This window comes from Clytia hemisphaerica, unplaced genomic scaffold (genome assembly GCF_902728285.1).
Source record: "Clytia hemisphaerica strain Z4C2 unplaced genomic scaffold, Clytia hemisphaerica genome assembly, whole genome shotgun sequence".
NCBI classification, from domain to species: Eukaryota; Metazoa; Cnidaria; class Hydrozoa; order Leptothecata; family Clytiidae; genus Clytia; species Clytia hemisphaerica.
The window spans coordinates 297,729-315,983 of record NW_027103879.1 but is presented as its reverse complement, the minus strand read 5'-3'; the positions used below and the strand labels follow the sequence as shown (position 1 = coordinate 315,983).

The 18,255-nt window shown below is 35.7% G+C and overlaps 1 protein-coding gene and 1 long non-coding RNA gene across 2 annotated transcripts; one reads left to right on the top strand and one right to left on the bottom strand.

Moving 5' to 3' along the window:
• Window positions 1–1,803: 1,803 nt before the first annotated feature.
• LOC136808431 (TNF receptor-associated factor 3-like) lies at window positions 1,804–13,285 on the top strand. The gene is made up of 7 exons (XM_067064967.1): window positions 1,804–2,080; window positions 5,546–5,597; window positions 6,214–6,321; window positions 10,252–10,416; window positions 10,809–10,886; window positions 11,353–11,430; window positions 12,266–13,285. Exons 1-7 carry the CDS (start codon window positions 1,893–1,895, stop codon window positions 13,016–13,018), a joined length of 1,422 nt encoding a protein of 473 aa, XP_066921068.1. The 5' UTR covers window positions 1,804–1,892; the 3' UTR covers window positions 13,019–13,285.
• On the bottom strand, window positions 13,274–15,584 carry LOC136808432 (uncharacterized). The gene is made up of 2 exons (XR_010846886.1): window positions 15,397–15,584; window positions 13,274–13,914 (listed from the first exon to the last, which is right to left on the bottom strand). It is a non-coding gene; the product is annotated as an uncharacterized lncRNA (long non-coding RNA).
• Between the last annotated feature and the right edge of the window lie 2,671 nt (window positions 15,585–18,255).

Genomic DNA, 18,255 nt, shown 5'->3' with positions numbered 1-18,255 from the left:
ACTTTCTTCCTATAGAAGTGGTACGACTCTGTACTTTTTTCCGGACACCCTGTACATTAACATGGTAATACTTGCTCTTCAACTTTGATTCTTTCTACAGTGATTAGATTGACACATGCGCGATAAAATTTCTTTTATTGGTCTTCAGAGGTTGAAATATTCTCAACCTCTGATACTCAGGGTAGCCAATCCCGTCACACTCTAAAAGTACAAACTCCTCTATAGCATGATCATTACATGAAAAGTTAGCTTTAAGCTATAAAGACATATACACAAAAGCAAACTCAAACAAGACGACACATAAACTAACAAATAGGGCACAAAACGATCCTGGAAAATACAGGAAACTGACTGACGTAAAATTAAAAGTTTTGTCCTGAAAATGCCGGACCTTTAGTTTGAAAAATAGCTAGCTAAAGTTTTGAATTCTATATTTTCGGAACTAAAAAAGTTTCGGATTTAAAAAACTTTACTTCGTTATTTAATAGAGCCCCATAGATACCACCCATATATTTTCAGTCTACCTTTCTTGCTTAGGACTAATTAATTTTGACCTTGGAGACACCCCCTTCTCACAGACCCACTGGGAACCCTTCCCACTGGGAAAATTGGCCATAATGTTGCAAATTATTGGAATTGGAATAAAAAACATGCCTTGGAAAAAGCTCCTATTGAAATATTTTGATGACGTCAGACAATACTTAAAGCTCGTAATTTCGGAGCAAGTTGACCAAATTTGAAGACGATGTTACAGGGATAGTAAAGGTGGGATAATATGCGCAGAGTTTACAGCCGCCGTTATGGCGTTATACGGAAAAAGACTCTACCGGCTACAAACTCTTTTCGGCAAAAAAAAAACCGTTTGTGGATTTTCCTGAGTCTAATTTTCGTCTTTGCTTTTATTTGAGCCCATTTCTTAGTTATTGATTTGTCTTAGACTATAGCAGAGTCTACCAAACTTGGTGTTTCATTTTCAATGCAGTTTTTTGCAGATTTTAATGTGACATTTTTTCATTAAGAATTAAATTAGCTGCTCAAAATTTCTTTAAGACAACTATTAACATATTTTCTTTAAAGAAGAAGTACTGACCTAACAAATCATTCAAAGATCATCTAATCGACTTATTTACAGATCAGAATCCTCATTTGGATTACATTGGGGCCACCTTCATTTTGGGTGCCATACATTGTAACTGGTTTGTTGTTGTTCAATCGACACCTCTCATCATATTGTCTTGTCACAATGCGTTTAGAAGCATTACTCAGGAGCAATTGATAGAATCGTAACAGAAGATTTGGAAGTTTTGTGCAAGCACCATGAACAAGGGTGTCCTTGGACTGGTGCCATCAACGATTTTATGGTATGGTTCCAATGTTTCGATATCATAGAACGTTTTAAGACGTGGAACTTACTCTACTCGTACAGGGAACTTTCCTTAGAGGAGGTCACTTTTGGACAATAAAAGACCCTCCACTGGGAAATTTTTCTTTCTCTAGCCCTTCGGGTTTAAACTCATTAAATTCCTTAAAGCAATAGCTATTCATTTCGTATTCATTCAAGCACAGCAGTAGACTTAGAATCTCGACGATAATACATCTTAAATAAATGCGCTTTATACCTTCTTTAATGACCTTCTTTGAATAAATCTCTTAATGTATGCAAGTGTGGTCACTCTAACTAAACGTTCCATAACCATCCTTCTACTGCTGCTATTCAAAGCATGTGAGGCCAGTACATAACTAACAAGATGACTCATTGTTTTATCTCAAAATTTATCCAAACGCTCCTTGGGATAAAAAATGTAAATAGTCAAGCATTTGTACTGGTAATATTCAAGCATTTGCACTGGTTTAAAATTATTTGATACCGCTCTTGTCATATTATTGTCAAAATGGCAGCAGCTCAATCAGGTGGTTACGAGTTCAAAGTGAAGGGCAAATTACCAACGACTTGTCAATGTCTCATTTGCCAAGAACTGATCAGGGAATGTACGGAGTTGCCTTGTCATCATCCGTACTGCAAAAGCTGTTTGTTGAGGTGGGAGGACCAAAAACTCGAAGAAAATGAAAGACTTGGAAGGTAAACAAACGCTAGAGTCGAAAGCATCCAGCGAGAACCTTTTTTTAAACATCTGTTTCTCAGGCATAGCCTTCCTGGAAAATTTAATCTGTGCCAAAAGTTTCAAAAAACTTATTCTTAAAAATGAAGATCTGTTTCTCCTCAAAACCTAAATTTTTAATCTCAAAGTATCTTCCCTAGAAAATTTGGACTACAATTTTCAGAATTAAAATTTTGATCTGTTCTACCAAGCTTATAAGGAATAGGATATCTGTTTCCCTCTCCTGGAAATTTTTATAGTTTTTATCTGTTTCCCTTGCTTTTTGTGATGGCCCTGAAGGCTCAAGGCTTCTCTTAAAAACAGAACTTCTTCAAATTTACCCATATACCATGCATATACACAAACCAACAAAAACAAAACAAAATACCACGAACATTACCAAAAATGTCTCGTGATCAGTTCAGAAATTATCAGCTCAGATATATTAAGAAAACAGATTATTATTGAATCTTCAGCTTTCTTTCAATTAAAAGCACGGGGGGTGCCCACTATGACACCACCATATCACTACAGCAACACAGTCAGGAGGTATAACCTTTTTACAGGTAGAAAAAGGTGTGTGATTTAGTTGTGTATAACAGATTATCAGTTATTAAGTATTTCAAAGAGGAATTTATGGCAGGGGTTATCCAGGGGGGGGGTGTACTTGGGAAATAATAAAAAATAATCTAATGACATTAAGCAAGAACGGAATCAAACGAACTCGTCGAACCAATTGGACACTAACCATCGTTCATTGAACGATTAAAGTTCAAGTAAATAAATTAATTGAACTCTAAGATTTAAAAAAATTATGAGTGTTAGTCATTTTCTGTCGACTAATGTGATCTAAAAATTATGGTAATTTTCAGTTTTTCGGACATGCCATAACTTACCCGAGTGCACTATTCTTTGTGACTTTCCCAATTTTTCCTGAAGAATTGTCGTTTCAACTCGACGGCATATTTAACGCCTGCGAAGCGAGAAAAATAACTACCTGCAGAGTCGTTAGACTTTCAGACGCAGAAAACGATGCTCTTTATGGTAAATTTTGACTTATTAAACAAAATATTATGTCACGAATCCAAATATGGTTGAAAGATAAGACACCCGGGGAGGGTCAGGAGGGTCAGAGTCAAACGTTGTAGAGATTTCTTTATTTCATTTGTTTTATTTTTTATCGTGCTTTTTGACCGCCAGCTTCAACATCCAAAGGACTTTTAGTGCGTTCAGCTACAGCTTAACCGGCGTGCGACACCGGGTACCGGTTAGTTCTATCTAATGCCATTAAAGTATGTGGATACGTTACTTTTTAAACATCTTCTCAGGAACCATTTATAAAGTAAAAAGTTATTCATCGTTGGAAAGATATATGAGGGTTGAATAATACACAATAATCTAAAAGATTAAAAGTTTTTTGAGTATTGAGAAATTATATGAAGAAATGTGAAAGAAGATTGAAAAATGAAGTTTCTTACTTTTTGCTTGTGATGACACATTTGAACATGGAGGATTTTGAATCTCTCTCTGCACAAATTTTACGTATCTTTACTAAGATAAAAAGTTACAAGCCCTGTGGAAAAAACACCCAAAAATGACCAAAATATAGCAAAATATATACTTTTTTGTGTAGTCCCTGAGTTTTTTGTCCCCAATTTTGGAGTCACTTCAGATATTTTCTGGCTGGTCTTTTTGGTCTTTTTGCATTTCTATCCAGTGGCGTTGTGGCAGGGGGGGGGGGCGCCCCCCCCCCCCAACGGAGCTTTTTCGACGGGGCGCCGAAGAGCAAGGGGCGCCAAAAGAGATTTTTTATAAACGCCCCAATCTTAAAAATCATACTTTATGCGCCTTAAATTGCGCCGAAGACCAATTTTACTGAGATAATTTTAAATTACTTCCAATTTTTTTCGCTCGAAATAAAGTTAATTGGTAACTTCTTTACAATCTAGCTAATTTACAAGTTTTTTTGTGCACAGTATAGCATTATCAAATGAAATGTAACTGCGCCCCAGGACCAATTTGCTGACAACAATATTGACATCATAAAAACATCCCTGTGTCACAGACGCGGTGGACCCCTCGCCCCGGTGGAAAAATAGGCCAAAGAATCGTCCCTGGCGGAAAAAAGACCCTACATTTTCAACCCCACTGGGAAATTGCCCTATGATTCTATCCCAATTGAAAATTGAATGGAAAAAATTGGACTCCAAAACCATCCCCACTGGAATTTTTGAGCTGGAAACAATAGATTTTCTATCCCCATTGGGATTTCGATAGAAATTTTCATCCCCACTGAGGGAAAAGGTTCCACCGGGGCACTGAGACAGGGGTGTATAAAACATCAATTTTTTCGCTCACTTCGCTCGCATTACACATTGTTTCTTTAAGTTTCTTTTCACTCTAGCAAGTGTCAAATTTGTCTATTTTTATTTAGTGATTCAGGGTATCTTGGCAGTCGATTTTCAAAGATTTTCTAGTCGGCCCCAACCATGGTGGGGCCTGTTTTTCCCTTTTCCATTCATCAAAGGTATATCTACTCTTATCCACTAAATATTTCCTTCCTCATTATGCCTAGGCAAATGAATTAGTAAAAGTTTAGAAACTGGTGGGTGGGGCGCCACTTTGGAAAATTGGGGGTGCCATTTAAAAAAAATGACTTCGGCCCCTCCAGAAAAACTTTACCACAACGCCACTGTTTCTATCTATATATCCAGTGCCTTAATATTTTGGAGATTTATTTTGACAAACAAATTTGATAAATCTTTAAATAAATTTTTCATAATAATCCGTCTCAAAAGTATGTGCATATCCATGAAACTTTCTTGATATATCTTAACTTTTTTGACATAGCCCTCATTCATACAATCAATGTTCAGATTTTCATATCATTCTTGGATAAATGTAAGCCTAAGACAGCCAAAAATGACCAAAAATAGCAAGAATATAACCAACTTCAGTCGTTTAATATTATTATTTCATTCCATGATCTATCCATCATCTATGAATGATCGTTCGACTCTACATGTTTTTTTTATAAGCATAACACTTATAAGCATACGAAGGCTCAGATCTGCAGAATTCCTAAGCATAACATAAGCATATTTGTCAGCCTGAAATATTTTTCAAGTTGTAATTTTTTCATTTGTTTAAAAAGGTTTGCTATAGGTCAAGTAAAAAAAGACATTCCACGGCTGGCTACATTCCATCGCTCCCAAAATCTGAACAAATTTTTACAAAATTTCTGAAAATTCACTAAAAACTTGGCTCGGAGTGAATCATAAGCATGATTAATAAGCATATAACAAGCATATGTTATGTCTGGGTGCTTTGAGAGCTTAAACATACTCGAGCCTGACCAAGAGGTATACACCTGCTTATAAAAAAAAAACATGTATAATATGATAAAGATTTTTGAAATATTCATGATTTTCTGTACCACAATCTAGAAATCACGTATTGAGATGTTTGCTTTGCAACCAAGAATATAAGGTTCAAGATGTAAGTTGATTTTTTACAGTATGACATTTTCTTCACGCGTTTACACAAAAACTAAGGAGGCTGTTTGTACAATAGAGTCTCTTTATGAGTAACTCCATAAATGTCTCGTTAACTCAAACAAAATTGTGTATTATGGAGAATCCCCCGGGGGGAGGTACTACCCTTGTCGACCGACGGGGGTGCTCCGCTGAGGTTCGAAAAATGGACCCTACGTGGGACTTGAAATTTGCGAAAAAAGTGACCCTGAATGGGACTGAAATTCCAAAAATTTCTCAAATTTTCTACTTTTTTCCCAAATTTTCCAAAAATAGGCACCCTACGAGGGACTGATTTTGCGACCCTACCTGGGACTCGTGGAGGTTAAAAAAGGTACCCTGACCAGCGGAGCATCCCCGTAACCCATCTTGCCCTAGTACCCCCCCCCCCGGGGAGAATCCCGGAATCCACTGCATCATAACGCTATAGAATTAGCGATTTTTTTATTCATCTAATCTGGCGTATATTTTATTTTGTGACCATCTTAAATTTTACTGGATAGATAAGTTTGAAATTATGAAGCCAAATTTGTCTAACTCGAGTTTTCCGAACCGCAATCAAAATCTCATCATGCGTTTAGAAACATTACTCAGGAGCAATCGATAGAATCGTAACAGAAGATTTGGAAGTCTTGTGCAAGCACAATGAACAAGGGTGTCCGTGGACTGGTGCCATCAACGATTTTATGGTATAGTTCCAATGTTTTGACATCATAGAAAGTTTACCTTAAGACGTGGAGCTGCAATTACTCTTGTCTCCCGAATAGACGGGGGGGGGGGGGGGTCCGAATAAGCAGGGGGGTAGGAAAATTTTCTAAATTCTAATAAGCGGGGGGATGGAATAAGAGGGGGAGGGGGTAATTTGAAGACAGAATAAAATTTTGAATTATTCGAATTTAATTAGCGGGGGGGGTCTTAATAAGAGCGGGGGGATGGATTTTTTATTTGTCTCTTAGTCAGTGTTTTTTACACTTTTGGCAAAAACGTGAAAATTTGGGCACTTTTTTAAAACCCAATTTTAGAAAGCAAGTTTTCGTTAATTATCAAATTTAGTGGTTCTATTGGAGAGAGAAAATATTAAAGATTCCATTCCTTTTTAAATGAACTATATAGCGTTATTGCCGACCCAAAAAAATATCAGCGTTTTGATTGGTCGAGAGCATCGAGATATTTGCGATATTTCATATTTCTCTAGTATGGAAATATGACCGCGTTGACTTTTGGGGGACTGGGTAAGCGGCGGGAGAAAAATCAAAACAAAACAGCCGAAAAGGACTCGGGAGTCAAAGGGAAAACGCAACAAAAATATTTTCAGATTAACTTTTACTTTGAAGTTCTTCCATAAAAGACACTAAAATCAAATCTGATGAACTAAGAAATTATAAAACTACTTGAGACCACCCAAATATTTTCAGCTTTTGGTATAAAATTCGTTCGTGTGATAACCAAACAGTTTTTATCCATGCATACAAAAAAACTTGAGATTCTTGAATGTTTGCCAATAAAATTCCTCATAACATAGCAAGGGAAGTGAAATGTCTTGTATTAAACCAAATGACGAGTGATTTTTATAAAAGTTCTCTCCTAATTCCGGCCTAATTCTCGTTCTCGATGAGGCACGTCCTGGAATTTTCAACTCAACAATCATTACATCTTCCTTCTAAAATTCAAAACATTTAAAGCTTGACGATAATCAAGAAAGTATCCAAATTGTAGTGCTCTTGAAAAAATGTTGTTCTTTAACCATTATTACAAGCATAATTTCCATCATGGGACTCCTTTCCTCTGCTATTCTTTTCCATGCATCGAAACAAAACATGTAAAAAGACTGAATGTTATTAATCCAATGATGAAGGGTTTCTTGTCTATCAAAACAATGGGATGAGCTGGAGTTTTTACAAGATGCTTAACTGATTGGTTATTTTTAAACAATAGGGATGACGCGTTCTTTAGAAAAAGTAATAAAATCGTTTGTCTCAACATTTAACGACCAACAGAGTCATCAAAGAACTTGTAAAAACTCCAGCTTGACCCAAAACAATACTGTACACCATCTGCATTTTGAATTATCAATCTAGAAACTTTCAAATACATCTCTGAAAAATCTGCAAGTCTTCAAAACAAAACTTCTGGATCGAAAATGATCGAAAAATCCTTTTCTGTTTTGTTTTTGTGTGAGTATTTTCTGCGGGAACATATCGAATTTTTTTGTTCGAATCTAACGTTCGAATTAAATTTTCGAATAAAAACATTCGAAACTACACAGAAGAAAGAAGCAAGGCGGAAGTAAGTTTTAAAACAAAAACAAAAAAAGATTTATATCAGGACAATTTTTTTGAGTCGACAATAAATTAGTTATCACATGACTTCTCGTGCAATACTCGAGATTTTACTCGTTCCGAGATTTTACCGATATTTTTCCTCGCCTAAAGGCTCGGAAAAATATTACGGAAAAATCTCGGAACTCGTAAAATATTTCTCGTATTGCACTCGAAGTCATGCGATAACTAGTACTTATTGTACTAAAAGTAACGATCTTTCAAAGTTTGGAGCAGTTAATCATAAATTTATTCCATTGGGAAATGGAAGAAATATTCCATCGGCAATAGCTCATTGAGTTTTTAAGCTATTGGGCTAAAATTTGGCAGGCAGAAGCCTTTAAGCGTTCGCAATCCATAAAAGGAAGAATTATTCCATTTAGAGCAATTCTGGAGGAGTTATTCCACTTTTTCGTTGGATAAATCATTAACTTCATTCAAAATTTTATTGGGTAATATTTGAGAAATCATGTTCAAGCAAGCATTTGTTCAATCTCAAGCATCCCTAGAATTGAAAAGTTAACATTTTTTTGGAAATGGAGCATGCAGGGATTCCATATTTCACTTTTTGCATAACCCCTTATCATGGTACTCTTTTTTTATTAGGAAAGGTCTCATTTCAGAAGTATCTTTTTGTAAAGAATAATTTTACACCGCCTGATAGTAAAAAGCCTGCTTTATCCGTAGGGTAAGATATAAATTCATTTGGAGCTCTCTAGAATGACATATTCCAAATTTACAAAAAATCATGCATGTCACGGATGGAATGATTCATAATCATAAATGACTTGCTACATTCGAATGTTTTCATCAAGTCCTTTCGAAGAGAAGGTTAGATAATCACTTGATAAAGCGTTACTTGTGATAGAGATACTTATGATGTTTCTAAGCTTTTCAAACTGGGAATAGTCCGAAGAAGCTCAAAGAGGTTACTATGGTTAGGTTTTTCTGATATTTCTTGTTGGAATATTTATCTTTCTCAGCTCCTTTAGATTATTTCATTAGTATTCATTGTTAAAATTCGTTAACTTTATCTTGATATGTATTATGAGTTCATGCTAAAAATTCTTTCTTTGTTCGATAATCAATATGGTTAAATAATTTTGCTTCCATATAGTCCAAGTTAAATGGAATTTCAAATACTTATTGACTCCGTAAGGGTTGGAATATCATTCTAAAAACTTTTTAGGGTAATCTTGTACGACTCAGCAGACTTTCCACCAAGTTTAGATGTTATAGGACTCAAAATCATTTGATAAAACCTTAAAAATTTATGTTTAGCTTTAACTGACTTTTGTGACGGAATAAGCAATAAAAAAGTGCTCTTCGCTTGTGTTTTTCGAAATTCAGGGATGAAGGTGTAAGGAAATCGTATTTAGAACTTTGAAATTTGTATATAACAATTTCAAATGAGAAAAACACAAAATCTAATTTTTTGGAATATCTCATCAAGTATTGCTCGAGGAAAAAATTTCAACAGATTTGAAATTATAATTCGCAACTTATTGGAAGTTTTCATCCCAAAATACTCAAGAATCGTGATTTTAGACTGAAAAAAACGTTTTTGACGAAAATCTGTTTTCACGTTTTTGCCAAAAGTGTAAAAAACACTCACCTTAGCAATTAGCGGGGGGGACGTCTATTCGGGAGACAAGAGTAAGGTCATAATATATTGAGAATTTTGGTTATTTTAACGTTTTCAAGATTTAAAGTTCTGGCGAGAAAGTCGATTTTTGGCTATCTTTTTAATTTAATCGAATATTTCAATTTGGGAGGGGTTGGTAGACTTCCAGGCTATATTCTGAGTCTTATTGGACTATTTTTAAACTTTTGGATCCTCAGATCCTAAGGTCTTAAGTCTCATGTTAAAACTCAGAGTTAAAACTCTACCCTTCCAACCTACTTTAGAGCACTTACAAATCGATTGTGGTTCAAAAACTTCCCGGTGGATTTCCCTTTTTTCTCAAATATTATGACCTTGATTGTGACTTTAATTTTACAGGGAGCTTTCCTTAGAGGAGGTCATTTTTGGAGAATCAAGGACCCTCCACCTGATCTTATCTATTTTTAGAGTCCCCCTTGACAGTAAACAGTAATCTGCTGCTTTGTGACGGTCTCTTAGTCGACCTTCTACAATTCGATACACTCCGTTATTCGATAATATTGAAAGTCACTGTCAGCAAGAAACTCTTATGAACGGCACTCTACTATTCGACACGCTCCTTTGTTCGATGAAAATCCAATTCCCCTTGAAAATCGAACTAGAGAGCGTCAACTCTATTCTTATTTCTATTTCAACAGCAACACGCCAACGCGGATTGTTCATACGTCGAAATAACGTGCCGTTTTACGGGATGTGACGTACGTTTCTTACGTAAAGCGAAACAACAACACGAACAAAATTGCCCTATGAAAGAGGTGAACTGCGATTATTGCCATCAAGTCATTAAAGTTTCACGAGCACAGGTACAAGTCTTGCAAATGTTAAATACTTTTTATCGGAGAAGGGTAGATAGATTTCTCTGGTTATGCTCAAAAATCTAATATTTTATCGGTCCTCAAATGCCAGATACTTTTGCCTTTCCATTATACCGTCAAGGAAAATGAGTTTTTCAGACAAAGATGGAGCTTACTTCAGAAAATGAAAAAAGAAATTTTTTAGATAGTTGTAATTTCGCTGAAAGTGGTTCTCGTCAAGATCTAAATGTGTTAAAACGAACATGTAACTTTACTTGCGCAACCCGATTTTCATAAAAGGGGCCGTGGAAAACTTTTTAATATTGAATCTAGGCCAGTGCGCTTATCACGCTCGACAATTCTCAATCGCTTTTTAACTTTTTTATTAATCATTTTCTTAGGAGCATTACGGAGAGTGTGGCTTCCATCCAACTATTTGTGGAAATACTGGATGTCAACAAAAATGCCCAAAGAATCAGGTACTTCCCTATTTTAACCTCATTAACCGTAAGGTTGTTTTTTAGCCCCAGGGGAGTAGAATCTGATCATCCTCGATTATTTTTGATCTAGAAAAGCTACGATAATGAAAATTGGTACATATGTACTCATGAAACAAACTTCAATTCCAGGAAGAAAAAGAAACTGATGACGTCATCATTAAGATTATATTAAAAGACAAAAGTATCAAATCATTTCAATAAAGTTTCTGATAGCATGCATCTTTACAAAATACCCTTATGTGTAAATTTTCATCCATTACGTGATGGGTGGTACTTTACAGACCGAAATTGTTTTTCAGGTTTTCATAGTGTTTGGTTAAAAAAGGATTGAAATAAGTCTTCTTTCTAAGCTATCTCAGATATATTCATCAATAAATCACTAATCCTCTAGCCGATAAATTATTTTCATAAGTTTTAACGGTACACTTCATCTTCTGATCTTTAGAGTGCACACCATCAATTGACAGATTGTTTGTATCAGAATATCACTTGTTCTTTCGATGATGTTGGATGCAAAGTGAAGGTGAGTGGTCTGCTTCGGGAATTATTCGACCATTGAGTTTAAAGTCCTGAAGGGGCTAGAATAGAAAATCTTATATGGGGAATGAAACCACTTATTTCCCATCTGAAATGCATTGCGCACGTGGTTTTCACACAAACGCAATATTGAGAGTGAAATCCAACGCCAGATATGCCGCATGAAAACAAAGAAAGCGCTAGATTCAATCCATCATTCTAAAAGGGTTGCAAGCTTCGCTTTTTCTTGCATTAAAAAGGTTGAGAATTCCTTTCCAGCCGTTCAGGTTTCAAACTCAATGGTGTGAAAGGTAAAGGTCGGTCTCTTTAAGGGTTACAAAAACAATAAAAAAAGATAAAGTTCATCTCTCTGAGGGTCATGATTTCCCATGTAAAATCAAAAAAATCTAAAAGGTCTAGACATTTTTCGGAAATTGTCACACCGTTTTACCTCAGGTCGGTTTACAGAGGCTCATTCCGCACATACCCGACATTATCTAAACCTAACACCCCCCCCTAGGAGGAGGTCCCTTGCTTTAATCTGGAAATATAGTCAATTCATTTTATGATCTGAGATATCACACCATAGATCTTCTTCTGATTTAAGAAGTTTGGCTTTCAATATTTTCAGTCTGCCTCTTTAAATCTATAGATGCGACGCTCCTAACAGTAATTTGATCTTACTTTCCTATCGCTAGTAATGAGCTGAGTTGGTAGCCTATGTTAGATGTTATGGTTTTTTTATGCAGAAGTGTCTATTCCTTATGACTTTTTCGGATGTTTTGAGCCCAGGGTTCTTGAGCTCTAAGTATCTGAGAACTGGTTTATTGATATCTATTTAGGTGCTGAGAAAGGATTTACTTGATCACGAAGCTGCTGCAAACGTTTCACATACCAAATTGCTTTTACAAAAACACCTTCAAACAAATACTGAACTTGCAAAAACAAAACAGGACCTCGTAGAAACGAAAAAAACTCTCAAAGTGACAAATGATGAATTGTACGCAACGAAGGAACAATTGAACATTACGAATAACGAACTCTTAGACGCAAAAACCAAACTTCAAAATGTGGAAACAAAACTACGAGAATCCAACGATAAAATCGAGGAATTAAAAAAAAATTATTTGCCACCAAAGGAAACACAAAAAGCTGCAAAAACCTTAGCATCACAGAAACACAAGCCTATCATTTCCTCACATCCCGAACCTTTGGCAAAACTCAAATTCCAAAAAGATGATCAAGAAATCAATTCACTTTTTTCTTCCTCACAATCAATCCCAAATTATGCAAGAAGATTAGAAAACTTTTCATTAAAAATGGAGAAAGGGAAACTTTATTTCCACCAAAAAAACATTTTCTTCAAACTTTCACAATTTTGTAATAATGGTAGAGATTTTTACGTCATCCATGTCACAAACATCAACGAGTTTCGAGGTCATCCATACACCGTCTTCTCCAACGACAACTTGGTGTTGGTGGATGATCGATTTGCTTATAATCTTTACATGCAAATCACGAATTTCAATAGAGAGAATTCCGAACTCTTCCTCGTTAGTCGTAGAAACCAACAAGAGCCACAAAGATGTGGTTAAATATTTCCTCCAATAGCTCAGAGCATAGATTGTAGTCGCAGTCGAACCCCACAGATTATCCTAAAGCCCCAACTTAGTAACTTAGATTTATTTAAAAGCCTTTATATTAAGCAATATCCGATGCAAAACAAAATTTAACCATATTCCTGCTAAAAATTGTCTTTATTTCATAGACATGTTCAGAGATGATATAAGTCTAAAAACTTGTTAAAAAATTGCATGCAAATGATAACCATTTTGACACAAAGAAAAATGTATTTTATTCAACTAATATTGTTTTTTACCTTCATTAAGGAAATAAAATCTTAGATTTACAAGTTGATATTATTCTAAGACTCATCTGAGTAAGAAAGTGCCAAAATATTTTGAGACTGTCTACTAAGGGACTAATATGGAAATATGGCAATATGAATTTGGGAGATATCGAAATATGTTGTACACATTAGTGAAAAACTTCCTTGTCATCAATATTTTAAACCACCATATTATACCATCCACAAGTAAAAAGTTACTTAAAAATGGATCTCCTTCTTTACAGATTTAGATTTCCAGTGCATAACATCTGTTACATTAGTATTCATGTGATAATATACCAAATTGTCAACCTTGAAATTGTCACATTTAGTTACAGTATTGCTGAATATTTACAACACTTTCCAGCAAACTTTTTTGTGAAATTTGTGTCTTGATAAACTAAACTCCATGACATTGGTATCATTGATCATTAAATCACATCTTGGAACAATAGAGTTCCTTGGTTCAATTATTGCAAGAATGTTTATCTTTGTTCATATTCTCATTGTGTGCAACATTATCATTACATCATTGCCAGCAAGTTACATTGTATTGTCAGATTTAGAGGTCGTCAAACTTTGTTGAATTTGTAATCCTGGCACCTGAATGTGAAAGGAAAGAAAAATTCAAAATTTCATAATGGGAAATAATCTCTTTACAGTAATCAATGCCAAATGTGTGGTCATTCGCTGAAATCTCCCAAAAAAAGGCTTTAAAAGGGTGAGACTCTGCTTGATGGTTTGAGCTATGTTTGCCATGCATATAAACTGAGCCATTAAAGAAGTTTACGGGAACGTACAAAAAGGACCACAGGGTACGTACAATAAGGTACACTGGGAACATACAATAAGGTTCACGAGGAACATACAATAAGGTTCACAGGGAACGTACAATAAGGTACAAGGGGAACGTACAATAAGGTACAAGGGGAACGTACAATAAGGTACAAGGGGAACGTACAATAAGGTACAAGGGGAACATACAATAAGGTACACGAGGAACGTACAATAAGGTACACTGGGAACGTACAATAAGGTTCACGGGGAACATACAATAAGGTATACTGGGAACGTACAGTAAGGTTCACGGGGAACATACAATAAGGTATACTGGGAACGTACAATAAGGTTCACGGGGAACATACAATAAGGTATACTGGGAACGTACAGTAAGGTTCACGGGGAACATACAATAAGGTACACTGGGAATGTACAATAAGGTTCACGGGGAACATACAATAAGGTACTGGGAACGTGTGGTAAGGTTCACGGGGAACATACAATAAGGTATACTGGGAACGTACAGTAAGGTTCACGGGGAACATACAATAAGGTATACTGGGAACGTACAGTAAGGTTCACGGGGAACATACAATAAGGTACAAGGGGAACGTACAATAAGGTACGCTGGTAACATACAATAAGGTAGACGGGAACATAAAATAAGGTTCACGGGGAACGCACAATAAGGTACACAGGGAACCTACAGGGAACCTACAATAAGGTATATACACAGGGAACATACAATAAGGTACTGGGGAACGTACAATAATGTATACGGGGAACGGCACAATAAGATACACTGGAACAACGTACAATAAGGTACACGGGGAGCGTACAAAAAGGTACCCAGAAACACACAAAAAGGACCAACGAAGAGCGTACAAAAGGTACCTTGAAAGCATTCAAAAAGGACCATGGGTAGTACAAAAAGGACCACACAAAACGTACCAGGACCATGCCGACGCACCGGACTTAACGAACACCGGACTTATTTTGTCCGGTGTAGCGAAAGGATACTTTTTGCCACCGGACAAATACAACAGATAGTACCGTGCGTCGACAGGGTCCTAACGTACCAAAGGATCCCAGAGAGCGCACACAAAAGATACAAGGGAGGGGAGCATACAAAAAGGTACAGTAAACAGGGAGTAAAAGCATCTATTATGATCTAGTTTTCTTTTTAGCATCTGGCATCAAGGCTACAAATGGGGCACTGAGAAGAGTGCAAGCTTTTCCAAGTTTTGACCATTAATATCTAGACAATATATACATGATGGAAATCAGAAAGAAATTTATGCTCACCTTCTTCTCAAGTCAAGATAGGAATGGATTGGATTTCCATGTGTTTCAGCTTCTTTCTCCACCCTTCTTCTTCTCCTTATGGGAAATATAAATTCAGCACACACGAGAGAAACTCAGGCAGTCTTCTGAGCTTTACACACAATCATTTGTTTTATGAAAAGCTGGTAAAAACCCCTGCCATATTTTGATAGAAAGGATACTATTTTCTTCCCCGCTAAAGCTTCGCGACGATTTTTAGTCACGTGACTGAAGAGCCTAGTCATAATGTGCAGCACGAATAAAGAAAACATTAACATCGAAAATGGAAGAAAAGACGGAAAAAGGCCGTTTTAACAAATATTCCCCTATAGTAGGGAAATATTTAACAAAAGTTTTCGTTGAACTATATCAATTGGAATGATATCAAAAATGAGAAGAATGAGGTTATTTTCTATTTGAAGAAGAAGTGAAAATGAATTTTTTGATGATTTTTGGTATGTAGAAATAATCATATTTAAATAAAAAGATAATTATATTCTATGAAAAAAATATGCTGTAAGTAAGTAAGTAAGTAAGTAAATCATTTATTTGTCAACGAAAGCGAGACTAGCGACCACACTCATAGACATAATGCTAAACTAAGGAGGTGGCCGCACGATATAATTACAACAACAAGTGAAAAAAAAAATACTAAGTTTATAAAACGATCATACTAGGGTAATAAAGTGAAATAATTTTCGTTTTTTAATTTCGTTTTTAATAAAAACAGAAAAAAAAAGAAGAAAAAAAAAAAAAAAAAAAAAAAAAAAAACAGATTTAAAAAAGAAGAGAATAAAAAGAATAAAAAGAAAAAGAAAAGAAAAGAAAAGAAAAGAAAGTAAAATGTTGAAATTTAAAATCAAACTCGAAAAAGAAAAAAAACACAAATCAAGTGTACGACGAGAGGAAATATAATTTGCTCAAATCTTTAAGACGATCCAATGCTAGTGTAGACAAATCATCGAGAGAAACGAAATTTTGAAGTTCATTCCAAACCAAGATGGATTGGTATAGAATTGAATAGTTACCATAAGTCACTGTTTTTACTTCGGGTATTTTTAGAAGTCCAGACTTACAACGAATTACTTCATGACGGTCAGTATCATTAAGACGTTTGTATTCAAGAGTTTGTAAAAGAGGAAGAGGTAATTTTCGATTCAAAAGTTTAAAAAGAAAGAGGATATTAAGGTATTTGACAAAGTCAAAAAATTGAAGAAGTTTAAATTCTAAAAACAGAGGAAAAGTATGTGCACGAAAGTCAGAGAAGGACATGATTCTGAGAGCTTTTTTTTGAAGAATAAGAACTCGACGGGCGTGGATTGTTTGGCGTTGCCCCCAAATCTGGGCTGCATAAGAGGCGTGACATTGGAAAAGGGAAAAATATAATGATGCTAGTGTTTTTTTGTCGACATAATGCCGAAGTTTACTTAGAGCTCCATTAGCTCGCTTCAATTTATTGCAGACAAAATCAATGTGGTGTTTCCAGTTCAGATGTTCATCGATGTATACACCAAGATACTTTACAACCTTGCTGGGTCTAAGCCGATGTCCGTTGATTTTGATTTTCAAGTCATAATCGATCTTCTTTCGGACAGGACGAAACAACAAAAGCTCAGTTTTACTAGTGTTGAGAGAGATTTTATTTGATTTAAGCCAATTCATAAGAAGCTTTAAATCGATATTGGCTTGCTTAGCGATCGGTTTCAAGGATTCGTTCTCAAAAAAAAGCATAGTGTCATCAGCAAACAAATTGACCAAAGCATATCGAAGTGCAATATGGAGATCATTCACATAAAGGAGAAAAAGAAGTGGGCCTAAAACAGAGCCTTGAGGGACACCATGTTTCATATTTTTAGAAGTAGAAATTTTACCAGAGACTGAAACAAACTGTGATCTATCAGTAAGAAATGATCGAAACCAATCAAAAGCTTTTCCACGAACCCCGTAAAAATCTAGCTTTGATAGTAGGATAGAATGGTCGACGGTATCGAATGCCTTTTGTAAATCGATGAAAACAGAGCATCCATACTTACCTTCATCCAAAGCATTTGATATTTTGTTAATAGCATAGAGAAGGGCTGTTTCAGTCGAGTGGTTTGATCGAAATCCAAACTGTAATGGGTAGATCGAGTTTGATTGGTCGAGAAAGTTCATCAGTCGTGAATGCATGAGTTTTTGGAAGATTTTGTCAATGTTAGAAAGAAGAGAAATTGGCCTATAGTTCTCAGCATCGAATGGAGAACCTTTGTTTTTGAAGACAGGGATGACTTTCGCTTCTTTCAGCTGACTTGGAAAGATACCAGTAAAGAAAGAAAGATTAATAATATCAGTGAAGATAGAAGAAAGCGTGTCCAAGTTGGAAGAAATAATTCGATACGGGATGCTGTTTGGACCAGTTGCCTTATTTTCACTGAGAGACATGAGAGTTTTGATGACTTCTGGTTTTGAAGCTGGAGCAATGAAAAAGTCATTAGCATTTCGATTTTCGTTCTTTAGCCACTCTGAGAAATGATGACGCGTAAAAGGAATTTTTGAACGAACTTCACCTGCAATGGTTGAAAAGAAATCGTTGAAAGCTTTAGATACTTCTTCAGGGTTGGAAGATAAAGAATCATTGATGTTAAGAGAAATAGAGTTTGAAGAAGAAGGAGAAGATATAATCTCTCTGACGCCTTGCCAAAGTTTTCGAAGATTGTCTGAGTTTTGAAAAAAGTAGCGAGAATAATGGAGTTTTTTACTAGCACGGATAAGAGATACAATGCGATTTCGGTAAAATTTGTATCTTTCACGAAGAAATTTCTTAAGATCGGGTGAAGAATCAGGAACTTTCAAATAGTCGTC

Bases quoted from the DNA above. Each gene is read 5' to 3' on its own strand.
- LOC136808431 (XM_067064967.1), top strand. From the start codon at position 1,893: ATGGCAGCAGCTCAATCAGGTGGTTACGAGTTCAAAGTGAAGGGCAAA. The intron at 10,887-11,352 runs GTACTTCCCTAT...TCTGATCTTTAG, and splicing joins AAAAATGCCCAAAGAATCAG to AGTGCACACCATCAATTGAC. The intron at 11,431-12,265 runs GTGAGTGGTCTG...ATATCTATTTAG, and splicing joins ATGTTGGATGCAAAGTGAAG to GTGCTGAGAAAGGATTTACT.